Source organism: Prinia subflava, chromosome 1 (assembly GCF_021018805.1).
Source record: "Prinia subflava isolate CZ2003 ecotype Zambia chromosome 1, Cam_Psub_1.2, whole genome shotgun sequence".
Taxonomy (NCBI): Eukaryota; Metazoa; Chordata; class Aves; order Passeriformes; family Cisticolidae; genus Prinia; species Prinia subflava.
Window position 1 is genome coordinate 109,453,626 of NC_086247.1, and position 21,080 is coordinate 109,474,705.

The window sequence follows — 21,080 nt, forward strand, 5'->3', positions numbered from 1 at the left end:
TTAAGTGCAGTTCATCAGCATCCACAAACCTGTCTGCTGTGCTCCTGCCCGTACGGGTGAACACAGGATAAATGGAAGAAAGGGGTGTAATATGAAATGGTTGAATGACTAAGGCAGAAATAAGCACTGGCTCCACTGCTCTCTGTGTTGCTGGAAAAGATACTCCTGTCATTCATCTGCCTCCTCACCAGGGAAAAGGGGGTTTCTGTAGGTTCTCCAGGGTAAAAAGCAGAGAAGCATCAGGTGCCCCAAAGAACACAACCACCTTTGCCTTCAAAGACTGATGTTTGGAAATTGGCATTGTCTATCTGGGATCTCTATGATTTTAAGGACCTGTGTCAAAGGGCACACACTTAATTCACAGATCCAGTAGGTAAGCTTACAGCATTCTGGCCTGGATCAGGAATGGTGTGGCAGCAGGAGCAGGGAGGTCATTCTTCCCCTGTACTGGGCACTGGTGAGGCCACACCTCGAGTGCTGTGTCCAGCTCTGGCCCCTCAGTTTAGGAAGGACATTGAGTGTTGTGTCCAGCTCTGGCTCCTCAGTTTAGGAAGGACATTGAGTGCTGTGTCCAGCTCTGGCTCCTCAGTTTGGGAAGGACATTGAGTGCTGTGTCCAGCTCTGGGCCCTCAGTTTGGGAAGGACATTGAGTGCTGTGTCCAGCTCTGGCTCCTCAGTTTAGGAAGGACATTGAGTGCTGTGTCCAGCTCTGGCTCCTCAGTTTGGGAAGGACATTGAGTGCTGTGTCCAGCTCTGGGCCCTCAGTTTGGGAAGGACATTGAGTGCTGTGTCCAGCTCTGGCTCCTCAGTTTAGGAAGGACATTGAGTGCTGTGTCCAGCTCTGGCTCCTCCATTCAGGAAGGACATTGAGTGCTGTGTCCAGCTCTGGCTCCTCAGTTTAGGAAGGACATTGAGTGCTGTGTCCAGCTCTGGCTCCTCCATTCAGGAAGGACATTGAGACCCTTGAGCGCGTCCAGAGGAGGCAGTGAGGCTGGTGAGGGGCTTGGGACACAAGCCTTACGAGGAATGACTGTAGGAGCTGGGGGTGTTTAGCCTGGAGAAAAGGAGACTCAGAGGTGACCTTATCACTCTCTACAATCTCCTGAAATGTGGTTTTAGTCAGGTGGGGGCTGGTCTCTTTCTCCAGCAGGCAGCAACTATAACAGAACGAGAGGACACAGTCTCAAGCTGCATCAAGGGAAATATAAATTGGATATTAGGAATAAGTTTTTTATGGAAAGTGTGATAAAGTACTGGAATTGTCTGCCTGCGGAGATGGAGTCACCATCCCTGGATGTGTTTAAAAAAAGACTGAATGTGGCATTCGGTGCCATGGTTTAATTGAGGTGTTAGGGCATGGGTTGAACTTGATGATCTTGAAGGTCTCTTCCAACCTAGTCAGTCTGTGATTTCAAGTGGGTGTTATTTGCAAGCAAGAGGGAATAGTATGGCTTTGGTGAGCACAGGAGTATCATAAAGCATTTTAAAGGTCTTATCTCTTTTCTTCATCCTGCATTCTCCGCTAAAGAGAAAGATGAAGAATAAAAAGCCATCTTTGTCACATATGCCCCGCTGCTTTAGTCATCAGTGGTCAAAATTAAACTGTAAGGAATCGAGTTATTTCATTCACCCTTCTTGTCTGAGTTAAAGGGACTTTGACTTGTCGTCAGGACTACATCACCACAGTTACAACTGCTTTTGGAACTTGCAGACAAGGACTGTCACAGTCACCATCCAAGGAACGGCCCCTCTGCTACTGTTAAGTGTTTTGCTTTGTTTTTCTGGTGCTATCTTTAAATGTTGGGGCTCTGTTACACTCAGAAGGGTGATATAGTAAATCCCTGATACCCTCTGCAAACAGAAGCCTGGCAGCATATTTTTAGCAGATGTTACGAATTATAAGAGGTAGCTATTTTCTTTGGGTACTTGCCAAAGCAAGCTCAAGGCAGCCCAACGAATAAGCTGGCATTTAGAAAAGCACTCTAAAACACAGTCACAGCTGGATGATCTATTCACAAATATTCTTCCTTCCATTCCTGACTCATCAGTGGGATTAGCTGCCAAACTATTAACTGCCTTACCACCATCTGTGCTCAGGTTCCATTAGTAACCCAGGTGTTTCAGGACATCCCAGTCCTGCACAAGCTATGCCCAGTTACTGCTTGCTGATACATCAGTCCAGCTAAACAAGCCTTGGAACAGGTAACCAAACACTCTCGAAACAAATTAGCCTCTACAAAAAACAGGGAAGTCAGGAATAAATCAACCTCTATATAAACAGGTACTTCATGTCCTACCCCACCAGAGTTAACTACTGACAAATACAAGGAAAATCTTAGGTCAGGCCACAGCTGTTTTGCACAAGTTGCTGAACAACAGGCCTTTACCTTGCTTGCTGACAGACACTGCAAATCCAAGCTTTCTCCTTCTTCTGGTAAGTGCTGCAGCTCTTGCAGATGTTGTACTTGCAGTCTTGGCACTGTCGCTTGCTGTTGATAAGAAATGTGAAAGGGGAACAGCAGCGAATGCAGCAGTGCTCATTGAACTTCTGCTGCTTGGAAAGGATGCTGCACTTGTTACCCTCTTCATCCAACTTCTGCTTCATTTCACTGGAATGAAAAGAACAAAAACATAAACAAAATTTCAATGGGAAATCTTTATCCTTTTTCCACATATTCATGTTATACTCGTCAAATAACTTTTGCAGGTGTGAAATGAGCATGAGAAATGCATATTCTAAATTTAGAACTGTAAAGCAAAAATTCCTTTGTTCGCTTAAGCCACCCATGGCCAACCTACTTAAACTCTCCCTGAGCCACAAACCAGAGCAAAATTCACTCAGTTCGAGGGGACAACCCTTAGCCCTCCAGCTGTGCCAAGCCACAGAAGCCGTATGAAAATTCAAGGCTGCTCTCAGAACCCTTTACAAATCAAAAATCAGTTTATGGAAGTCAAAAAGCTTGGCACACAGTAATTAAAAAAATCCTTCCAATCAACAGTTTTGAAAACAAAAAATTTGTTTTGTTCTGACCAACAGGGTCATATTATTCGTAATAGCTCCAATTTGTCAAGCAACATTAATGATATCCGTCATTTCAGAGAGATTTGGGTGCTCTACTAGTTAGGACCAATATTAAGAGAACTGCGAAAGCAATTGCAGGCACTCTGAATAAAGTCTCCTGTATTCCAGCAGAAAAGCTCATTTATTTTAAAAAACTGAAATAAATTGTGTATGCATGGTATTAAGTAAATTGCTATCTCCCATTTTACAGCGCTTTTGATATTTACAAATTGGGCAATATATTCCACGATAGGAGTAATAAAAAAGCGTGCAGAAGGAAGAGTTGTGAAGGCAGACAAGTCTGCAAACTCATCACACATTTTGACATGTACAAGTAGGACATACACTACAAGAAGAAATAAGAACCAATAAAAAACAAGTAAAATAAAAGCTTTTAACACAGCGTGCACATACTTACATTCATTCTCTCTATTTCTCAGAACTAGTGGAGAGTACTTTATTATTTCCAATTGCTGATAAAAACCACTTATAAGACTAGAATAACACAGAAGTCTAAAACAAAATTTAGAGGTATCACAAAACAGACTAAGCTGCAAGAATACTTATTCATAACATGCTGACTTACTCTTAAATTAATGTTTAAATATCTTGCTACAGAAAAAAAAGAATACACTTCTTGCATACTTATTCAGGAACTCAACCAAGATCATCTATGAACATCATTGTGAGCCAAGCCTGGAATTTTAAAAAGAATCACATTACTGGGTTATATATCACCTTATTTGCCAGTTCTGCCTCAGATTCATAATTCAAAATAAAATCAGCCTATTTATGAAAATCTGACAGGTCAGTTCTAAACCTCAAATCTAAGAGACAAGTAAAGCAGTGGTCTAAACCATATAATCTTTAAACTTGCAGATACAACATATTTAAGAGTATTCCAAATATATGCCTTCTAATAAATTTAAAATTTGAAAACAATGTATGTTTATGCTGCTCACACCCTGTACAAGGGTTCGACTAAACTAGACTAGGTGCTCAAACAGATACTCTTTGCACTTTCAGTAAATAATCCTTATAATTTTTTTCTGTCCAGATGGCAAAACATACTTGTTCTGCCACATTTTTACAGAATATGCAAAATGCAAAAGGCAAGAGATTATCATGTAAGAGAAATGCCTGAATTAAGCAAGTCAAACTGGCTTCCTCGGGTAAAGTGATGGAACTATTGCAGAGATTCAATGAGCTGGCTAGACTAGTTTGTTGTAGTCTCCATTACTCCCTCCTGCCATTGTACTACATGGACAGTGTTTCAAGTGGAACAAGAGGGGAAGTGAACAGTCTCCATGTCACTCCTCCACCCACAGCAGGCACGCTGCTCTGCAGCAATGGGGGGAGACGCAGCACTGTCTCTGCACAGAAGGACAGGCAGGAGCCCCACGTCCCAGGCCAAAAGCTGGTGAAAGTGAGGGCTGTATGATCCAAGGAGGATTTCTGGCATGGAAAAGTGTTCGGCAGCCCAAGATGCTGCAATCTTTGCTTCAGGATGGAGAAGATGCTGGTCTTCCCACAAAATGAGAACAGCTAAGGAGTCAGGGTCAGGGGGAGTAATGAAAGAAGAGATTTTTGTCCTTATGGAGTTCTATTATTTCCCAGAATTAGTAACACTGATGCTTGGTAGTATCAGCCCACACGCTCAACATTGTCATGCTCAGTGGCATTTTGAACCCTCATTAGGGCTCTGATGCACGATAGCAAGATAAACCACAGAGGCAGAGCCACCAATTAAAGCGCTACAATAATGCTTACAATATAAAACCAGGCAGTTTTGTTCACAACAGAGCTAATAAAGCCTGATACCTAGAAAAAGCTGAGCACACACTGAGATCTTTTCATCAGAACAGGCATTAATTACATCTCTCTCTTCTATCTGGCTGCCAGTATTCATTACAGTGGTAGAACTCAATACCATTAAGGCATCTGCCTCAGTGTTAAATGGGACTAAAATTGGCCAATGGATTAAAAAAGTAAATAGGATGGGGTTGGACAGCCTGTCAGAGAGAGAGCATGACAGAAAAGGACTAATTTCCACAGGAAACCAGGCAGAACAGAAAAGAAAGCAATGCACATCTCTCTGACAGCTGTAACAAATTAAGGTTCTCATGCACCGCCTGCCAAAGGCTATTCTACAAGGAGTCAAATGGCAAATGGGACTGCCAACTGGACTTGTCATTTGAAGCCAAAAGGTTCCTCTCCACACTCTTTCCTTGGAAGCAAAACATGGGTGTCATATGAAAGCGAGGTGCTGCAATTCAACCCGCCTGGTTTGAGGAAAATTAGCTGAAGTGAAAAGTAGGCACTGGCTTACACTCAGCAATACTGAGAAAACCTTACTTGGACCATCCAGCTGGACAATCATCCTCAGTGGATGATTAATGTGGTCCTCAATGTTCATACACTGAGAAAGTCTGTTGCACTGAGATTCAGGAGGTACAAGCTGAACCCCAAGGCATCCCAAATTTGAAAATCTGAGGCTTTACTTTCAGGACGTTCAAATTGCTTGGTGCAAGAAGATGGTCAGAATGTTCTAGTGAAAGGGCAGCAGCCAACAACAACTGATGGTCTCATGAACTGAAACTTGCTTCCAAAAAGACAAGAGCCACCCGTGCAGGAGCTATTTCTAAGAAGAAGGTCGAAGGGTCAGTCATTGCAAACATTGCCCCATCTTCCCCATGCAACACAGTTTCCCCCAGCAAAACACAGCTGAGGGGGATAGGACCGAGAATAGAGGGAGAATGCCTCTCCCTCTCTGAATCCGCAGTTGTGTGTCCTTACTTCCACAAGGACTAACATAATGTATTCAGAGATGTACACATAGAGTAAGTGTGCAAATAAAACAAGCAACAAAATACAACCTCACAAAAAATGGGCCTGTTGGGGTAAGCACAGAACAGTGGGAACGACAAATGACAGAATTTATTCCAAAGTCACAACTGATGGGGCTCAGCTATTACGGTTATGTGTAACATAGTAATAAGCACCTGTGGAGAAGAGGACGCCTGCTGTGTGAATGAATCTCAGATTGAGTTTCATTTTCTTTCTCAAGTGGTTGCATTTCACCGATTGCTTACAAGTACAGAAGAAGGAAAAAATACTCAATAGATACCCAACATGTCTATCACCAAAAACAATTCTGTCAAAGAATACTGCATGAGTTCCAAGTAAGTTCAAAAATATGGAGATGCATATTAGATTTTTCTAGAAGCTTTTATCAATGAATTTACACAGTTTGCATAAACAATACGTAATTAATTTCAGTCAATGTTTTGGGTGATAGACTCCTGGTGCATAATTCCCACAGCCAGACTAGGAACACTTCCTATCACACTGTTTTGGATGTTTTTCTGTTATATTCTGAGGCTGAATAGATGTCTTCCCCTCACCACTCACTATGTTTTTGGGACTTTAAAATGTAAATTAAATAGCTTCCATTGGTATGTTTGGGGTTTTTTTCTTAGTGTCTGGCAGATTTAAACATAATTCTTCAATGTTTACCTAAACAATGCCTTCTTCTCTAAAAAATTTTTTTAAAACAACTGGCATATTGCACCTCCTAAACACAGAAATACAACCTGTTTTGAGAAAAGCATTTCTAAAAGTTGGGATTTTTTTTTTTGGTATGCTTCCCACCAAGAATCATTACTGTGATTAAATATTCAAGGGGTGGGCCAGGTGGACCTTTAACCTCAAACTGCAAAGTCAGTAGTAATATACACATTGACAACTTGCCAGAGTAAGACAATAATGTGAAGTAAAAAAAATACAACTGGAACGAAGCCTATGATGAGCTTATGAAACAGGTTAAAAACCTCACTACTAAATGTGTAATTCTAGGGTGATTGAACTCTAAACCTCTGAGTGCAGCAACGGAAAGGAGTCCATAAAACAGGCATTTGTATTAGAACACAAGGCTAAAAAAAATCACTCATTTTTCATATAACAAAGAGAACAGTTCCTGGTGAAAACCTGATAGCTGGCTTGAGCTCCAAGACAGAGTCTGTATAAACATGTTTGTCTGTTGGGCTCCCAAAAACTCTTCTCAAAGGGCTTCTCTGAGCCCAGTTATTGGCCTGTACCATCTTACTCTTGTCTCACACCAGTCTCCATTTCAGGAGTTTAAATCCGGCAGTTTAAAGGCAAAGTCCAATTGGACTGGCTCCCACTTGCTCTGTTGCTTTCTTAAGTGATGGATAAACACAGTTTTTCCTGCTGTTTAAACACTTTTATCTTCCCCAGTAGAGTAGAGGCAACTATCCTAGTTGCCTGCACAGACAAAGAGGAAAACGGAAGGACAATGTTCCTACATTCACCTCACTCCCCCCTGATGAACACAGGAGCTGTCCTTTTACAAGTTATCAAAGACAGGTAGAAACTTTCTCCTTTGGCAGTACAGATGAGAGTTTCTGCTTTTTATGTTTCCTTTCCTCTTAATTCAAATTACACCTATTTCATAGGATAAGCCACGTTTTATTCACTGGCCTTAGAACCTTTTTACTTCAAAGACTTCTGACCACACAGCACACTCAGCAAAGTGCATTTCTTAGGAGAACAGTGTTCTGCTCAGCTGCGTAACTGGTTGTCTCTCTTCTCTGCACTTGTTTGCATTATCTCACTTCCCAGAATGGATCCAGAGCAGTGCATGAAGATCACTAATTTGTCTTAAAACTGGTTTCAATCTTAGTCTGACAACTGCTAAGATGCTGTTTCCCTCCACAGAAGAGAATGCCTTCAGACACTTTTCTGTTGAGGCATCCTTAATACTCTCACCTATGCATAACAAGCTATTGAAGCCTTTTGCTTAGCACAAAATCTGGATTTCTGCATATTCTGGGGAGCAGATGAACAAGTTCTGATGTACCCATTTCCGGCTTTTCAGAGAGACCACTTTTACCACTGCACCTCATGTTTTTCTGTTCCCACAGTTAATCCAAATTTGACATATTGGGCTAGGAGTTTCCTTGAGCTACAAAGATCACCTAAAAATGCAGGTTTTACCAATACCCATTAAGCTACAATGCTGGAGGACAAAGGGCTTTTCATACTAACTGACTAAAGTGTACACAGTGTTCCCATCTCCACTCTTCTGCCAGATGTGCACCAGATGCCAGAGCTGGGGTGAAGATCTTTTAATCTGCAGAGAACATGACAGTCCCTTACTCCTTGATTACTAGTACAATGAGGAGTCACAGGCTCAATGTGACTGAAATTTCTCTCCCATTCACATGTTTTCAGTTTGATGTTCAAGGTCCTAGATTGTGATAACTACAAGTAGTTCCCACCTCAGCCCTTACTTTTTCTCTTCTTCACCCAACCTCCCAACCTTTCAGAAATGGATCAACCAGGTTAGCATAACGCTGCTAAATTTAGGGAAAACACCCACTGGTAGTTTTATAAGCTTAACTCCTGGGCAGGGATCTGAGAGAACAAGTCAAAATTGCCAAGGTGTGCTACTCAGTGTTTAATCCCTTCCACATTTTTTTGTGTCTCAAACTGTGTCATGGTGCAAACAGGGGTGAAGCTCTATGCTGATAGGGTCATACACCTTTTCCACCTTCAGTAGACAGTAAGAACAAAATTCTCACAGCAGGGATATGCCTCCATCACTACTTACTCTCTAAGGGTTCAGTGCTAATTTCTTTTTGCTGCCCCTTCTTCTGAAGTAGTTTATTCTTCTCCATCCAGGAGAGGCATCTAACATAACTTCCAGACAGTACTACACCACCACCCCTTTTGTTTCCTTTATGTCTTTGCAAAATTTTCCCTGGTGAAACTCTAATTGCTCTCTGAAAAAGTGGACCACAGGATAGTACTATAGCAAATTCATACCTTATAAGCAAGGCCATTTTTTCTAAGTTCTTATCAACACTACCACAACTGTGCCTTGTGCTGTACTGAACACTTAGCACATGAAATAAGTGCTCTACACATTGCTGGTACTATCAAAAATCCATGCTTGGCACACATGCAAACACACCACTTGCATTTGGGGAGCCTTGGAGGAACACACATCACTTTAATCTGTTCAGAGGGATATCAGTCCAGCAGCAGTAGCTGACATTTTTGGGGAGGATTAGACAGCAGGGAGTGTACCATAAATGGGGGGGAGGGTGACAGCAGTAATGTCAAAAAATATCCTAAAGCAAAAAAGCAAACCACAAAGTCTTCGAGGGGAGATGGGGGGGAGTCGAGCGCTAAGAAACTCATAAATAGTTATGAGTAAGTCACTTGTACAAAAATCAGGAAGATTAATATTTCACAGTCCAATTACTCCAACTGTGGTGGTGTTCTTATACTTAAGACCTTACTAACATCTCTTGAGATTTTTTTTCCCTTCTTCAGCTTTTAATTTCTATAATATTCATATGTACTCCTATCCAATATCACTTTTTATATTTTTCTTTCTCTCTTCAAAAGTAGAAGCAAACAGGGATGATGCTGCATATATGCTATGCTCTGATCTAGGGACAATCTCTTTCTAAAAATAAAGAAATCCATCACAGTGGAAACACTGTTGATAGGTTTTAATTTTTTGTTGTTGTTGTTAAGATTTGCAAACAGTTCTTACACTGGGAAAAAATTGCATTGACACCTTCATATTTCTTATTAAATACCATAAAATAAATGTTGTGCAGGTTAACCCGTGGAAGTTTTGTGCTAATCACAACTGAACCAAATGAACTGCTGACAGAATCAGAAAAATGCCAACATACTCAACATTTACCCTTGTCAAAAAATGCAGCTTGGGCACTGTGTTTGCTAGAGAGAAAGCCAGTCAGTACCAAGACAAATTGTGGTGCATTTACCCCAGACCAGTACCTAGTTTTTCATACCAAGTTCTATCCTAATCTGTTAACAAATTTTATGCTGAGGCAAAGCTGTTTCACAAAATGAGTGACTGCTGCTGATTACTTTATAGACACTGTGCTAATGGCTATTAGAAGAAGTTTCCTTTTCTTTTGCTGGCACAAACACTGTCAGTGAGTGTCTGTCATCAGCTGGAACTGACTGACATGTCAGAGTGTAGGTAAATGAAATAAATACTATACTGGTATTATTTTAAATTCCTTCTCACTTCATAAACCCATAAATTGTCAAGGGACATTGGATTTAACCCCGTTTCCTTTTGTCATGTTGGATATCACAGAAGCACAGACTGTGCACCCCATTTAACTGGACAGACTTTGAAATCTTCTGTGGGCAAGCGGAGCAGCAAGGGTGAAGCAGGTTTTGAGTTATAGAGGAGATATTCTGGGGAGCTCCAGGGACACTGGAAATCTCCACATGAAAGCTGAAATCATCTTTTTCAAGACAGTGCCATGAGTAGAGACTCCTTTGCCCTCCCATTCTTTTACTGCCACATGGGACATATGAAAATAAAGCTGGGTTTTGACATACTTCCCTCCTCACTCTTCTTTCTCATCTGCTCTCCTATCTCAGTTATACCTAGGTCTGCAAAAAGGAAGGGTAGTCTGAGGTGAAATAATGTATCAGTATCAGGGACAAGCACTTTTGCTGCAGGTTAAATCCTACAGCACCTTCTGGTTAAATCCTGGGTTTGACTCAGAATGATCAAAAGGTTTGTAACCATACTAGACATCAACTGCAAGTGATGGTAAGCTGGAAAGTTTTCCCTTTTCTCTATTATGTCCATATTGAACCACTAACCACTACAATCTGAGTGATTTTTTTATAATTTCACCAGTATATGCCACAGCCTGACAATGTGACTACGAAATGGTATGCTTAAATTATTATTTACAATAGGATTTTGGGGCATTCTCCTCTTAGATTACAAACACGTAATACTTTATGTTGTACTATCTTATCAAACTTCCTAACAACCTAGCAAAACATCATTAGCTTTACCACCTTTCTTATACGGCTTCCCTGTTTTTACCTTTCCTGCATTTGATAGTAATTTTTAGTTACACAAATATTTGCTATATTTGCCTTTATCTCATTTCCTCTCAGTAAGTGTCATTTAACTCTCCCTGAAGTGTATTTCTCACTGCCTGTCTGGTACCTCTTCCTGGAGACCTTTTTCCTTTGAGGTCCTGACTTTCAGTACAGGTTCATTCCTAGAGAATGATAAATACAGACAAGCATTCTTTAGAATAAAGTATCTTTCAATTAAAAAAAGCCAAATTTATTTAGTGAAAGTATTTTTTTAAATGCACATACTCTTCCGTCACAGTTACAAGCAATAGATTCTTAGCATCACTCGTGGCATCTATGAGTCTACCTTTCTTTGGAATCCAATTTTATGCCCATATTAACTTGAAAAACTTCTTTTAATAATAGAAACAGTCCTCCTCCATTGAACAGTTCTCTTAGTGCTCCTTTCACAGTGCTATCTGGCTTGACCTCATAAAGTACAATTCATAGCCTGGTTAGTGTACAGCAGGAGTGTAACTGAGACATTGGCTCTGAAAATCCCTCAAGTATTCACTGTGAGTCATTCTCCCCTCTTCCTGGCTGGACTTCTAGCAATGCAGGCCTACAAAGATTTGTTCTAGAACTGCTATTGTTACTTGACCCTTCCCTACAGATCACACAGCAGAATTAACAAGAGCAGGCAGCAGAGCAAACAGCAGAGCTCACTAAGGAACTGGGTCTCACAGCCTGACAAGTCAGCGCCTGACGACTGTGAGTGTGTTGTTAGAAAGAACAGCCCAAAGATGTTAAGCCTGGTTTGTGTACAGACAGAAGCGATGCTGCGTACTCAAGGGCCTTCTGCCCAATGAAACTGGCTCTGAAATGTGCCTTTCTCAACCATTGCCACTCCAGAACTCAGATGAGACAGGAACATGGGGAAAGCCCTGTCCTCCATGTGAAAAAGGCATATTGTATGTGTGGCTCTACGCAGATATTTACTATATGTAATCTGATAGATAGAAAAGTTATACTATATTAACATTAGAATAATGTAGTGAATGTAGTTTTGTAATTAACGATAAGTTATAGTACAATAGAAGCTGTGTATGTGTGTTATATTTTTTGCTCAAGAAGAAAAATTCTTCAGCACAGAGATAACATTCACAGAGGCCCCTAAACCTTACAGAGGCCTCTAAACCTTCTAGTGAAGAAGAATTTATGGCCTCTTATCCACAAAACCTAACTTTCTCAAGGACGTATGCTCTCATGCGTTCTTTTAATTAACAGAAAGCTTTTGTGACAAGAAACAGCTGAAAATTACTTGTTTTACATAAGATATGAATAGTCATAAACTGAAGGCTTAAAAAAGAAGACTTCTCTTTGTTCTGGGCCCTTCTCCTTCGCAGCCTTTGTCTGGGCAGGAGGGGGGACAATAAGCCCGGGCTACCTTCTTTGCTCTTATTGTCTCATTATTTGTCCTGTCTCTGAAAACTTTTTAAACTTTTATTATTGTATTAATATTTTTGTAACCAATTTTTATTCTTTATTAAATTTTCATAAATTTCAAAAAGCGAGTGATTGGCGTTTATCACACTCCACAACCCTCCATGGTGAATGCAACACAGACAAATCAGCACTTATCCTCCCACACTAATTTCCACTGAGTATTTTGCCACTTTCTGCAAAAACCACAGGAGCCCTAAAGTGGCACAAGAAGAGAGCAGAAGGCATTGACAAATGCTTTAGGCCATCCATGGGCTTGTTTCAGGTGAGATTCCTGTGAAATCCTAGGATCGCACCACAAAGTTCCATTAACCTGGTCTCAGAGTGGATTCCTTTCAACTGTAGCACTCAAAACTAAACTTTCAGTAAGTCTGCATGTAGATAGCTCCTGAAGTCCACTTCCCTAGTCCAACTCCTCTTCATACTCCCCATGCTCCTAACACATAGTCTAATACTGTTCTTTGATATTCCACACAGACTGCAATTCAAGTAGCTTTACGACTGCAAACCCTGCAATTTGAAACAGTCAGCTCGTGTTAAAAATACCAGCTTGATATTTTTGCAGATTTAAGCATATAAACAATTATTTTCTCAGCTACAGAAACTGTTTTCAATTTCCATGTAGGTTTGTTTGTTTGTTTGTTTTAAAGACAAAGACTTCAAAGCTTAAAATTACCACACACCTATACCATACACAAGAAAAGTATTTTGGCAGACAAAAGAATCTATTTTCACAGAATATATTTTCTATTTAACATGATGTATTACTCTGGTGTGTTTCATATCAACAATATTAATACTTCCTGTATGCAGTATCATATTGTTTCTTACAAACCAGACAAATGTCTGCAAAGGCTCAAGAAATAAAGACAGTAAATCCACCTCCTCATTGAAACACACATACTTTGGGTAGTCCTTTAAAAAATATTGGCATATACTATTTCTATAGTAACACCTGTATTTAACAAAGAGACAATCATCAGTTAACATTTTTATAATGCTTTGGCTATCTTGACGTTCTTAACTTAATCCAGAACTTTTCATTATGGGAATGTTTCTGCAAATTTAACAACATACTGGTATTTTAAAGAATATCAGAATATATAAAAGAATATATAGTAATGGACTAAAAGAAAATCAGTAAGCAATCACAAAACCAAAGAAAACTCCCTAACAATTCAGAATTTATTTAGAAAATAATCATCTTTATTCTGTAGCTGTGACCAGAAGTGCTATTTAGTTTTATTCTGCATATATGTGTGAGCATGCATACGCTTATAGCTAAACTGCACTATTCAACATCCCTTGCAAGTGAAAACCAGGATTCTCACACACCTAATACTCTCCATACCCCATCCCCATGGAAACGTAGTACTGTGGATTGTCCTTGACAAGACAACTTAAGCTAGAGAAGAGGAAAGCCAGGTTAACAGACAAATAGCCTATTAAGGAACTAGAGATAAAGTCCTCTTGTGCAGATGCTCCTACAGCTCTGTGAATCCCAGTGAATCTTCCTTAGCCCTTGATAGTATGTCTCATCCCACACACAGAAAGCTAAGGTCAGTGAACTGTCCCAGAGTGAAATGGATGAAGGGAAACTTAATAAAGGTGCCATTTTCATTCCTTTTCTTGGCCTGTTCGTGCTCTCTGATCTTCCCAACCAGCTATCTATCAATATGAAGTACAGCAAACATACTTCAGTGGGATGTTTCTGGTGAATAGCAAAACTGAAATAACACAAAAGCATTTGAAAAATTGAAATTCACCTAATTAACAATTAGAATTCAGATTAGGTGCGCACATTTTGAAAAGACAGAATGGTTCTTCACCATTTGTAAAATAATGCATTTTAAATTTTAAAAATGTCATTTTGTTCTGACTTTTTTGTAGTAAAAAAATTTCAAATACTGTTGTTCAGTTCTTCTGTGGCTAGTACCATTCAGATATCTGATGATTCTCTCCTCTGCCTTGAGCATTTCCTGTCCTCAAAAAGAGCAGATGGAAGACATCTCCCCTGTGGGGAGTTTATGGCACAGTCAGACCCCAGACTTGGTTCGCATGCCTGGCGCAGACCCTGTGGCTATATCTGAATTTGTGAGTTCTGCCTGCACCAAGAGCAGGCTAGGAGCCCGAAGTAGACAGTGCTGGAGGCCTACACCTGCACAGCATGTAGGTCCTCAGCTTTGCTTCAGTAGGATTCCCTGGACCAACCATTCCCACACTGCACACAGTGAACCTGTGTGACTGTGTGATTCATTGGTTCAGAAACACTGACTTAGTTACTTCCAGAAGGAATCTTGCTTGTGCACACCAAAACCAGCCTGTACACTATGCTGTAATAAGTGAGGAGGAGGAGTAGGCTTGCTCCAAAACTGTAGCTTCTGATTAGGAATTATTTTTCTTTTAAAAGAAATCACCGGGCCAGAAGAGTTGTGCATGGGCTTTTGAAAATTTCCCTTGAAATAACATTAGAAGTTCAATGTATCATACACCCACTTCATTTTGAGACATATTCTGGATTGGTATACTTGAAATTTAGCTTTATAAAGCATTCCCAACAGGACTCTAACTCTCACCAGTTAGTTTGAAATGCCTTTGAACATAACTGATCTAATTCTCCTTGGCACTGCATTGGCTCACAGTGCTGTCACTCTAGGAATTTGATCACGGCTGAGGTCCAAGAAGACAGGGTAATGGAACAAGGAGACAAAAACTACACCTTTGTAGCTATGGCCTGAAATACTAGCAGAGGATGGTCAGACTGTCAGTTTTTATTCAGCAGCAGAAAATGGGTACAGAGTAATCTGGGGATTCTCTTAAAAAAACCAAAACACATTTTCTCAGACTTTTCTGCTACCTAGCAGATGTCTGCTTCAATTAATTCCCCCTTCCCTTACCATGCTTTCAAATCAAACCCAAGCTCTACCAAGCTGCTTTCCTCATAGGTAGATGTAGCTTGGATTTACCTTCCGGACCAAGCAGCTGCAGTGACAGTCTGTGGGCAGAGAACTGTCAGCAGATAGCCCCCTCCTAAAGCCCTCTTCTACACTGATGCACCATCACCTGAATTACAGACCAAATCTGCTTCTGATGTGTCACTGTAAGTTATTTAAAATTAAATACATCAAAAAGGAGAATCACTACTTTTAAAGTAAAAATTTGTTCTCAAAATCCAACATTTATTCTTAAGGAACAAAAGAAGAGTGACTATGAAACACTGATCTTTCAAAATAACTAGAATACAAAAGCATTGGCATGTCCATAAATTCAGGACTTCAAAATTTGCATGATTAAGTCATCACAAGGGACCATCTTGGTAACTGAAATACAGGTTGATTTATAACAGATATCAAAATGCATTTAATTAAATTGCATGTGAAAGAGGATCCTCCAGTAGGAGTCAGAACAATATAATTAAAAGTTACACCATTATACAATTAACAACCAAAAATTCTGGTATTGACAAAATAAATATTTCTTTTTAATAAATTAAGTGCTCAGTTTAGTTTTATGCATTTAATTGCAAATATGTCAAAAGACGAAGGAGTGACCAGCTTGATGCTTAGAGGGTAAGAGAAATGCAAGTGGAGATCTCCTTCAAAACAGTTCTAAAATTCATATTTAACCGAAGTTTCATTGCTTAGAAAAGGCGTAACTGTGTTTTCTATAAATATTCCCTAACCATGGAGGTGCTTTCCCATTCCTTTCCCTTCCACAGAAAGCAAAGCAATCACCGTTTATTTTCTGTTTGCTTGCTAACTTCTACCCTATGCCTCACTTTTTACAGCTTTGACACTTTTATGTATTTTCTGTTTAAAGTACAAACACCCTGGTAAAGGTGCAAGTTAAATTCAGAAAATATGTCATAGAGGGTCAAAGGTGGACCACAGGAACCAAAAGGTAAGTAGTTCTCCCCACAAGTAGGGGTGGAAGAAGCATGTAATCAAGAGTTAGTTGTTGGCAGTTCACCAGCCACTTATATTCAGTCAAGACTAAGAAACATATAGGCAGATACTGAGATAGCAGGATGATGGTTTTCTTCACACATAAAGCTATATGATTTTCACACAGTTCTCTACTTTGTTCCTAAATATTTCAAGGTTGTTTTAAACAATCATTGTGGGCTAAGGGTGCAAATTGCAGTTACTATGGCAGTATGTGTAAGTCAACATAAAAAAGACAGTATTTTAGAACTTACAGCAAAACACAAAAATCTTCTAAAAATCTTGATTGACAGGTGCTTATTTTTACTGAGAAAAATAATTGCACAAATTCATTCCTACAGCAAAAGTCTAAATATACATAACATTTTGGGGAGCTCTGAAACACAAATCAGAATGCTCCATTACTTATAACCAAGGACTCTCCCCTTGAGGAAAAAAAAAAGCTTTAGAGGAATTCAGTATGCTGGTTACATCTGTGTAACTACAAAAGCAGATAGAACAAAAGCTCTGAATACAATCAATAGTTTATAAATCAAAGAACAGCCTTACTTCAAAAACCAGAAGCAGAAAAACCATTATTTGAAATCAGCAAGGAATTAAAGCAAGGCATTCCTCTTTCTGTTACATAGGCAAAGTATGCACAGGCTCTAACACACATGATCAATTATGGAGAAAGCTGTAGCATCTGAAATATTTTCTCCTTGCAAGAAACACTGAGATTACAAAGATTCCCTTGACTGCAGCTCAGTTCAGTTCTGAACAGTACCACTGAAATCTGTGCCCAACAAGTACTTAAACTACTCTACAAATACATTTAAGCTCCCCAGCACACTAAAAAACCTGAATCTCCAACTTGGCAGAAATACCAGTTCAAAGGCTTCACATGGGACAGAGCAGTATCAGTTACATTCAGTGGCAAGAAAATGAACAAACTAAGCTCAAATAACACACAATAAATAAATAATTATAGTGATACTATAAAAGCTAGCAGCAGTTTCAGAGATTTTTGGCTGTACAGTGCCCAGTTAAACCCCAGAGTACAAACCAAGCAACACAAAGCAATAAAAAGACCCAATGTCATTATTAGATTTGGACATCTGCACTCTGTGTTCAGGACGTATTTTTCAAAATTGCATTCTGAATATTTTCAGCTTGTCAGTACAGATATATGTGAATATTAGATCATACCATTCATGTACTGCAGATAACTCAAGCAGAATGTTAAAGACCAGATTTTTGGTTCCTTAGTTATGGGGGATGCAGAATGACAGGTGTTTTACTGGAGCTTGTTTTTCAGGGTAGGTTTAGACTCTCTTGAAAATCAAGTCCCTTAAATTTCTTCCTCTCTTCTTCTCTCTTTGCATATGTCAAAATTTAAAGATACAAAAGCACTAATCAGAGTTTTTACTCTCTATTGCTGATTAGTACAATATCAGCTCTTGTTAAACTCCATTAAAATAGGTTATATTCAACACACTGTACCAGAATATTTGCCCTTTTTTTTTTCTGTCCTAAAGTTATGCTACAAATACCCAAGTAAAATAAAATGCTGTGCTGAAGTAAACCATAAAAATTGCCTCTACTCTGTGTAGCTGAGAAGTTCCTCCAATAATCTTCTCAAAAACCTTCAATGACTCCAACTTCTTCAAAACCCTTAACAATAAAGTATTTGTTTATGAGAGGGTAGAAATTCCCAGATTTATTATTTAATCAGGAGAACATAAAGGCAAGTTTGTAAAAGATCAAAGAAACAGAGATGCAAGGGAAAAGTAAGCTACATAAATTAAAGAAACATTTTAAAATATGTATTATATCCCTGTTACATTTGTGTTTATGCAATTATGACAACCAAAATCCCAATCAAATTCTTTGAGAGCATGCAAGCATTTCGTCTAAGGAGGTCTAACTTTCTATTCAAGAAAACACAAGTGCATCATTTTAACTTCCTGGTTAACACTACTAAAAAAGCCCCAAACCCCAAACAACCTAATAAAAATAAAAACACAACATCTAAATTTTCTCACATCTGAGATTAACAGAGGCTTTGCTCTTTAATAAAATCAGAGCATAATGAAAGTCATTTAGCATAACCCACAACACTTTGGTATAAATATATGTGACCTAATATGAGTGACACAAAATTCACCTACTTCAGTATCTTAATATTACACACTACATCAGATACAGCAAGCATAACAGGATATGCTACTTGGAAGGAAAAGAAATGGTAAGAGCAATGGCACTGATTTTAATTAGCAGGCTGGGTATTTCTAGGATGTCTCTGGCATCCCAGTGCCAATTATCCTGATATGTACTATTTTATCAAGCCATTGAAAGTGGATCCTTAAGGGCAATTATATTATTCAGTAACCCAAGCTATTTAAGTCCCTTCAAGTCAGTGAAAATACTGCTCTTCCACACAGGCAGAATCTTTCTCAGGCTTGGACATGTGCTCATATTAAAATACACTGTTTAGGATTCAACATTTTACTTAGGATTGTCTTCCTGGAGCACTAAAATTTTATTCTTAATATTTATTTTGTGGTTTCTTTTACTTCTTCTCTTCAATGGACTGTGTGATTGCAGGTTATTAGCTAACACTGCACAGAGGAACAACTTCACCATTCACCTCAGCTCCTCCTGCTTTTCTACCTTCTGCTAATGCAGCAATCCATCCCATAATACTGACAAGCTACACACACACACACACCTGTTCTCATGAGAGGCTTTGTGCTGGCACATCCAGAAAGGAAGTCATGGCAACTGCTGCATTTCTGAGAGCATCCATGTGGCTTTGGAGATGTGCAGCCAGCTACATTTACCTCATCTAATGTTAGGCCTAACTGTGCAATAACAATTCCCACTGCACTCCACATTTCCAAATCTTGCCAAAAGAAAAGGAACTATGAAGGTGTCATTACAGTACTGTCCTCTGTAAAGTTCACTGTTCATAAACAAAATGCTTATTTACTCAAATACTGCCGAATTAGTACTATTTCTGCTACTTTTTTCACCATTATGAATTTTAAACCTGATTATGCCACATTTTGCTTAAGTAAAAGCAAAAAACTATCTCATTCTTTTTTAGAAAAAAACCTTGGTTCCAGATTCGCCAATATTGTTAATTTAATCTTCTTTTTAGATTCCCAGCCTGAGTTAATATAAAATCATCTGCGTCTCTTAAGGCTTTCATTCAGTCTTCTGAGTATTACAGCACTGAGCGCATTCCTTTATATTGATTCTAGAGCACCTGGTATTGTTGTCTGCCAGAGACTAAAGAATTCATTGGCATATTGCAAAGACATCAGATAGCCCAGCAGTGAAATTTATTCCATAGACATATATATATATAAGTGTAAATTCAATATGCTCCTGCATAAACCATGCTTTTTCCATGCCAACCCAAACCCATTTGTTTAAAGCAGGTACATATAGAATATTTGCTGTACACTGTTATTCAGCAGTGTATCATTCTCCCTTCTGCTCTCAGAATTTGGATTCTTCACACACATCAAGCTTGAGAGACTTTATAACTTCTTAAAATTGAATATTTAAAACATATTTTCAATGAACTGTTTAAACAACAGCTAGTAATTTATCTCAACAACTTCTTTATTCAGCCTTCACTTAAAAACTCAATCTCAGAATTAAATCTCACCCCTTTTTTTTCTTTTGAAATGCACCTAATCAAAACCTGCAATCAGCATTACAATAGTTTGTCAAGTCTGCATCCTGGGCTGTCTGTAACAGACTTTGAAGCTTACACATACCTCCCTCTCTTGGATCAAGGTACCTCCCCTGTCTATTCTTTGAATTGTTCCTTCTTTTTCCCCTCCCCTCCATATTTCAGTTGAGTGACTAACAGCTGTGCAGTGACTGACTTGAGGTGTGGGAAGTGAATTCCATGATGGACTACAGTCCAGGCAACACTTGGGATGGGCAGGAGTTTTTGGAATGAAGAAAATGTGGGGTTTTTAATCCTTCACTCCCCGCTCCTGTCTGCAGAAATACTCTTATTCAAGGAGTGGAAGCTACTATTGTATCAAGGACTTGCAACATGAATTTTTATTGCTCGTCTGCTTGTTCAAAAATCCTGTTAAATCTGAACCTCATTATTATTTGAAAAATTAATTCCCTGGCCTAACCATGCAAAAATAATTGGATTTACATAGTGTAAAGTTGATGATTGTACATGTGTTATCAAAAGGAACTACAAGAACACTTGTAGTTCTATACCATGTAGTATATCCTGTACTTTCATTGTGTCCCTTCTTGTTCCTTCTGTAAGGCAAACTCATGTTTCATTTAATAAGAAAGCTGCTAATGAAAGCTCTCATTATTATCTATTAGCTTCCATCCTGATCAGAAGCAATGACTGTTTTAGGCAAGAAGGCACCTTTGGATTGCCAGTGGAATTACGAGAGCATCAGCACTACATTCATTGGAACTTACATCCTCCAGTGCCTACCTTGCACAGGTAAAGTTTTTGATGAGGCATCTTGTACCTATTTACCATGAGTTTTCAAACTCAGTACAGCACATCAGGCTAGGTTCCTCTACCCAGGTGGCATTGCTCAGCATTTGTTAAAAGGGCAAAATAGAAAAGAAAAGAGGGAAAAATACCTAAAAATCGCAACCCAAAAAATCGCAATCCAGTCAGAGCTTGAAAAAAAACA

The 21,080-nt window shown here is 39.2% G+C and overlaps 1 protein-coding gene across 5 annotated transcripts in view; it reads right to left on the reverse strand.

Moving 5' to 3' along the window:
* MYRIP (myosin VIIA and Rab interacting protein) overlaps positions 1 to 21,080 on the reverse strand; it is a 211,077-nt gene that overhangs the window by 112,586 nt on the left and 77,411 nt on the right. For all 5 annotated transcript variants that reach the window (XM_063407338.1, XM_063407319.1, XM_063407330.1 and 2 more), the window contains exon 3: positions 2,388 to 2,609. In XM_063407338.1, the coding sequence (XP_063263408.1) occupies positions 2,388 to 2,609 (222 nt within the window). The remainder of the gene's footprint in view (positions 1 to 2,387; positions 2,610 to 21,080) is intronic.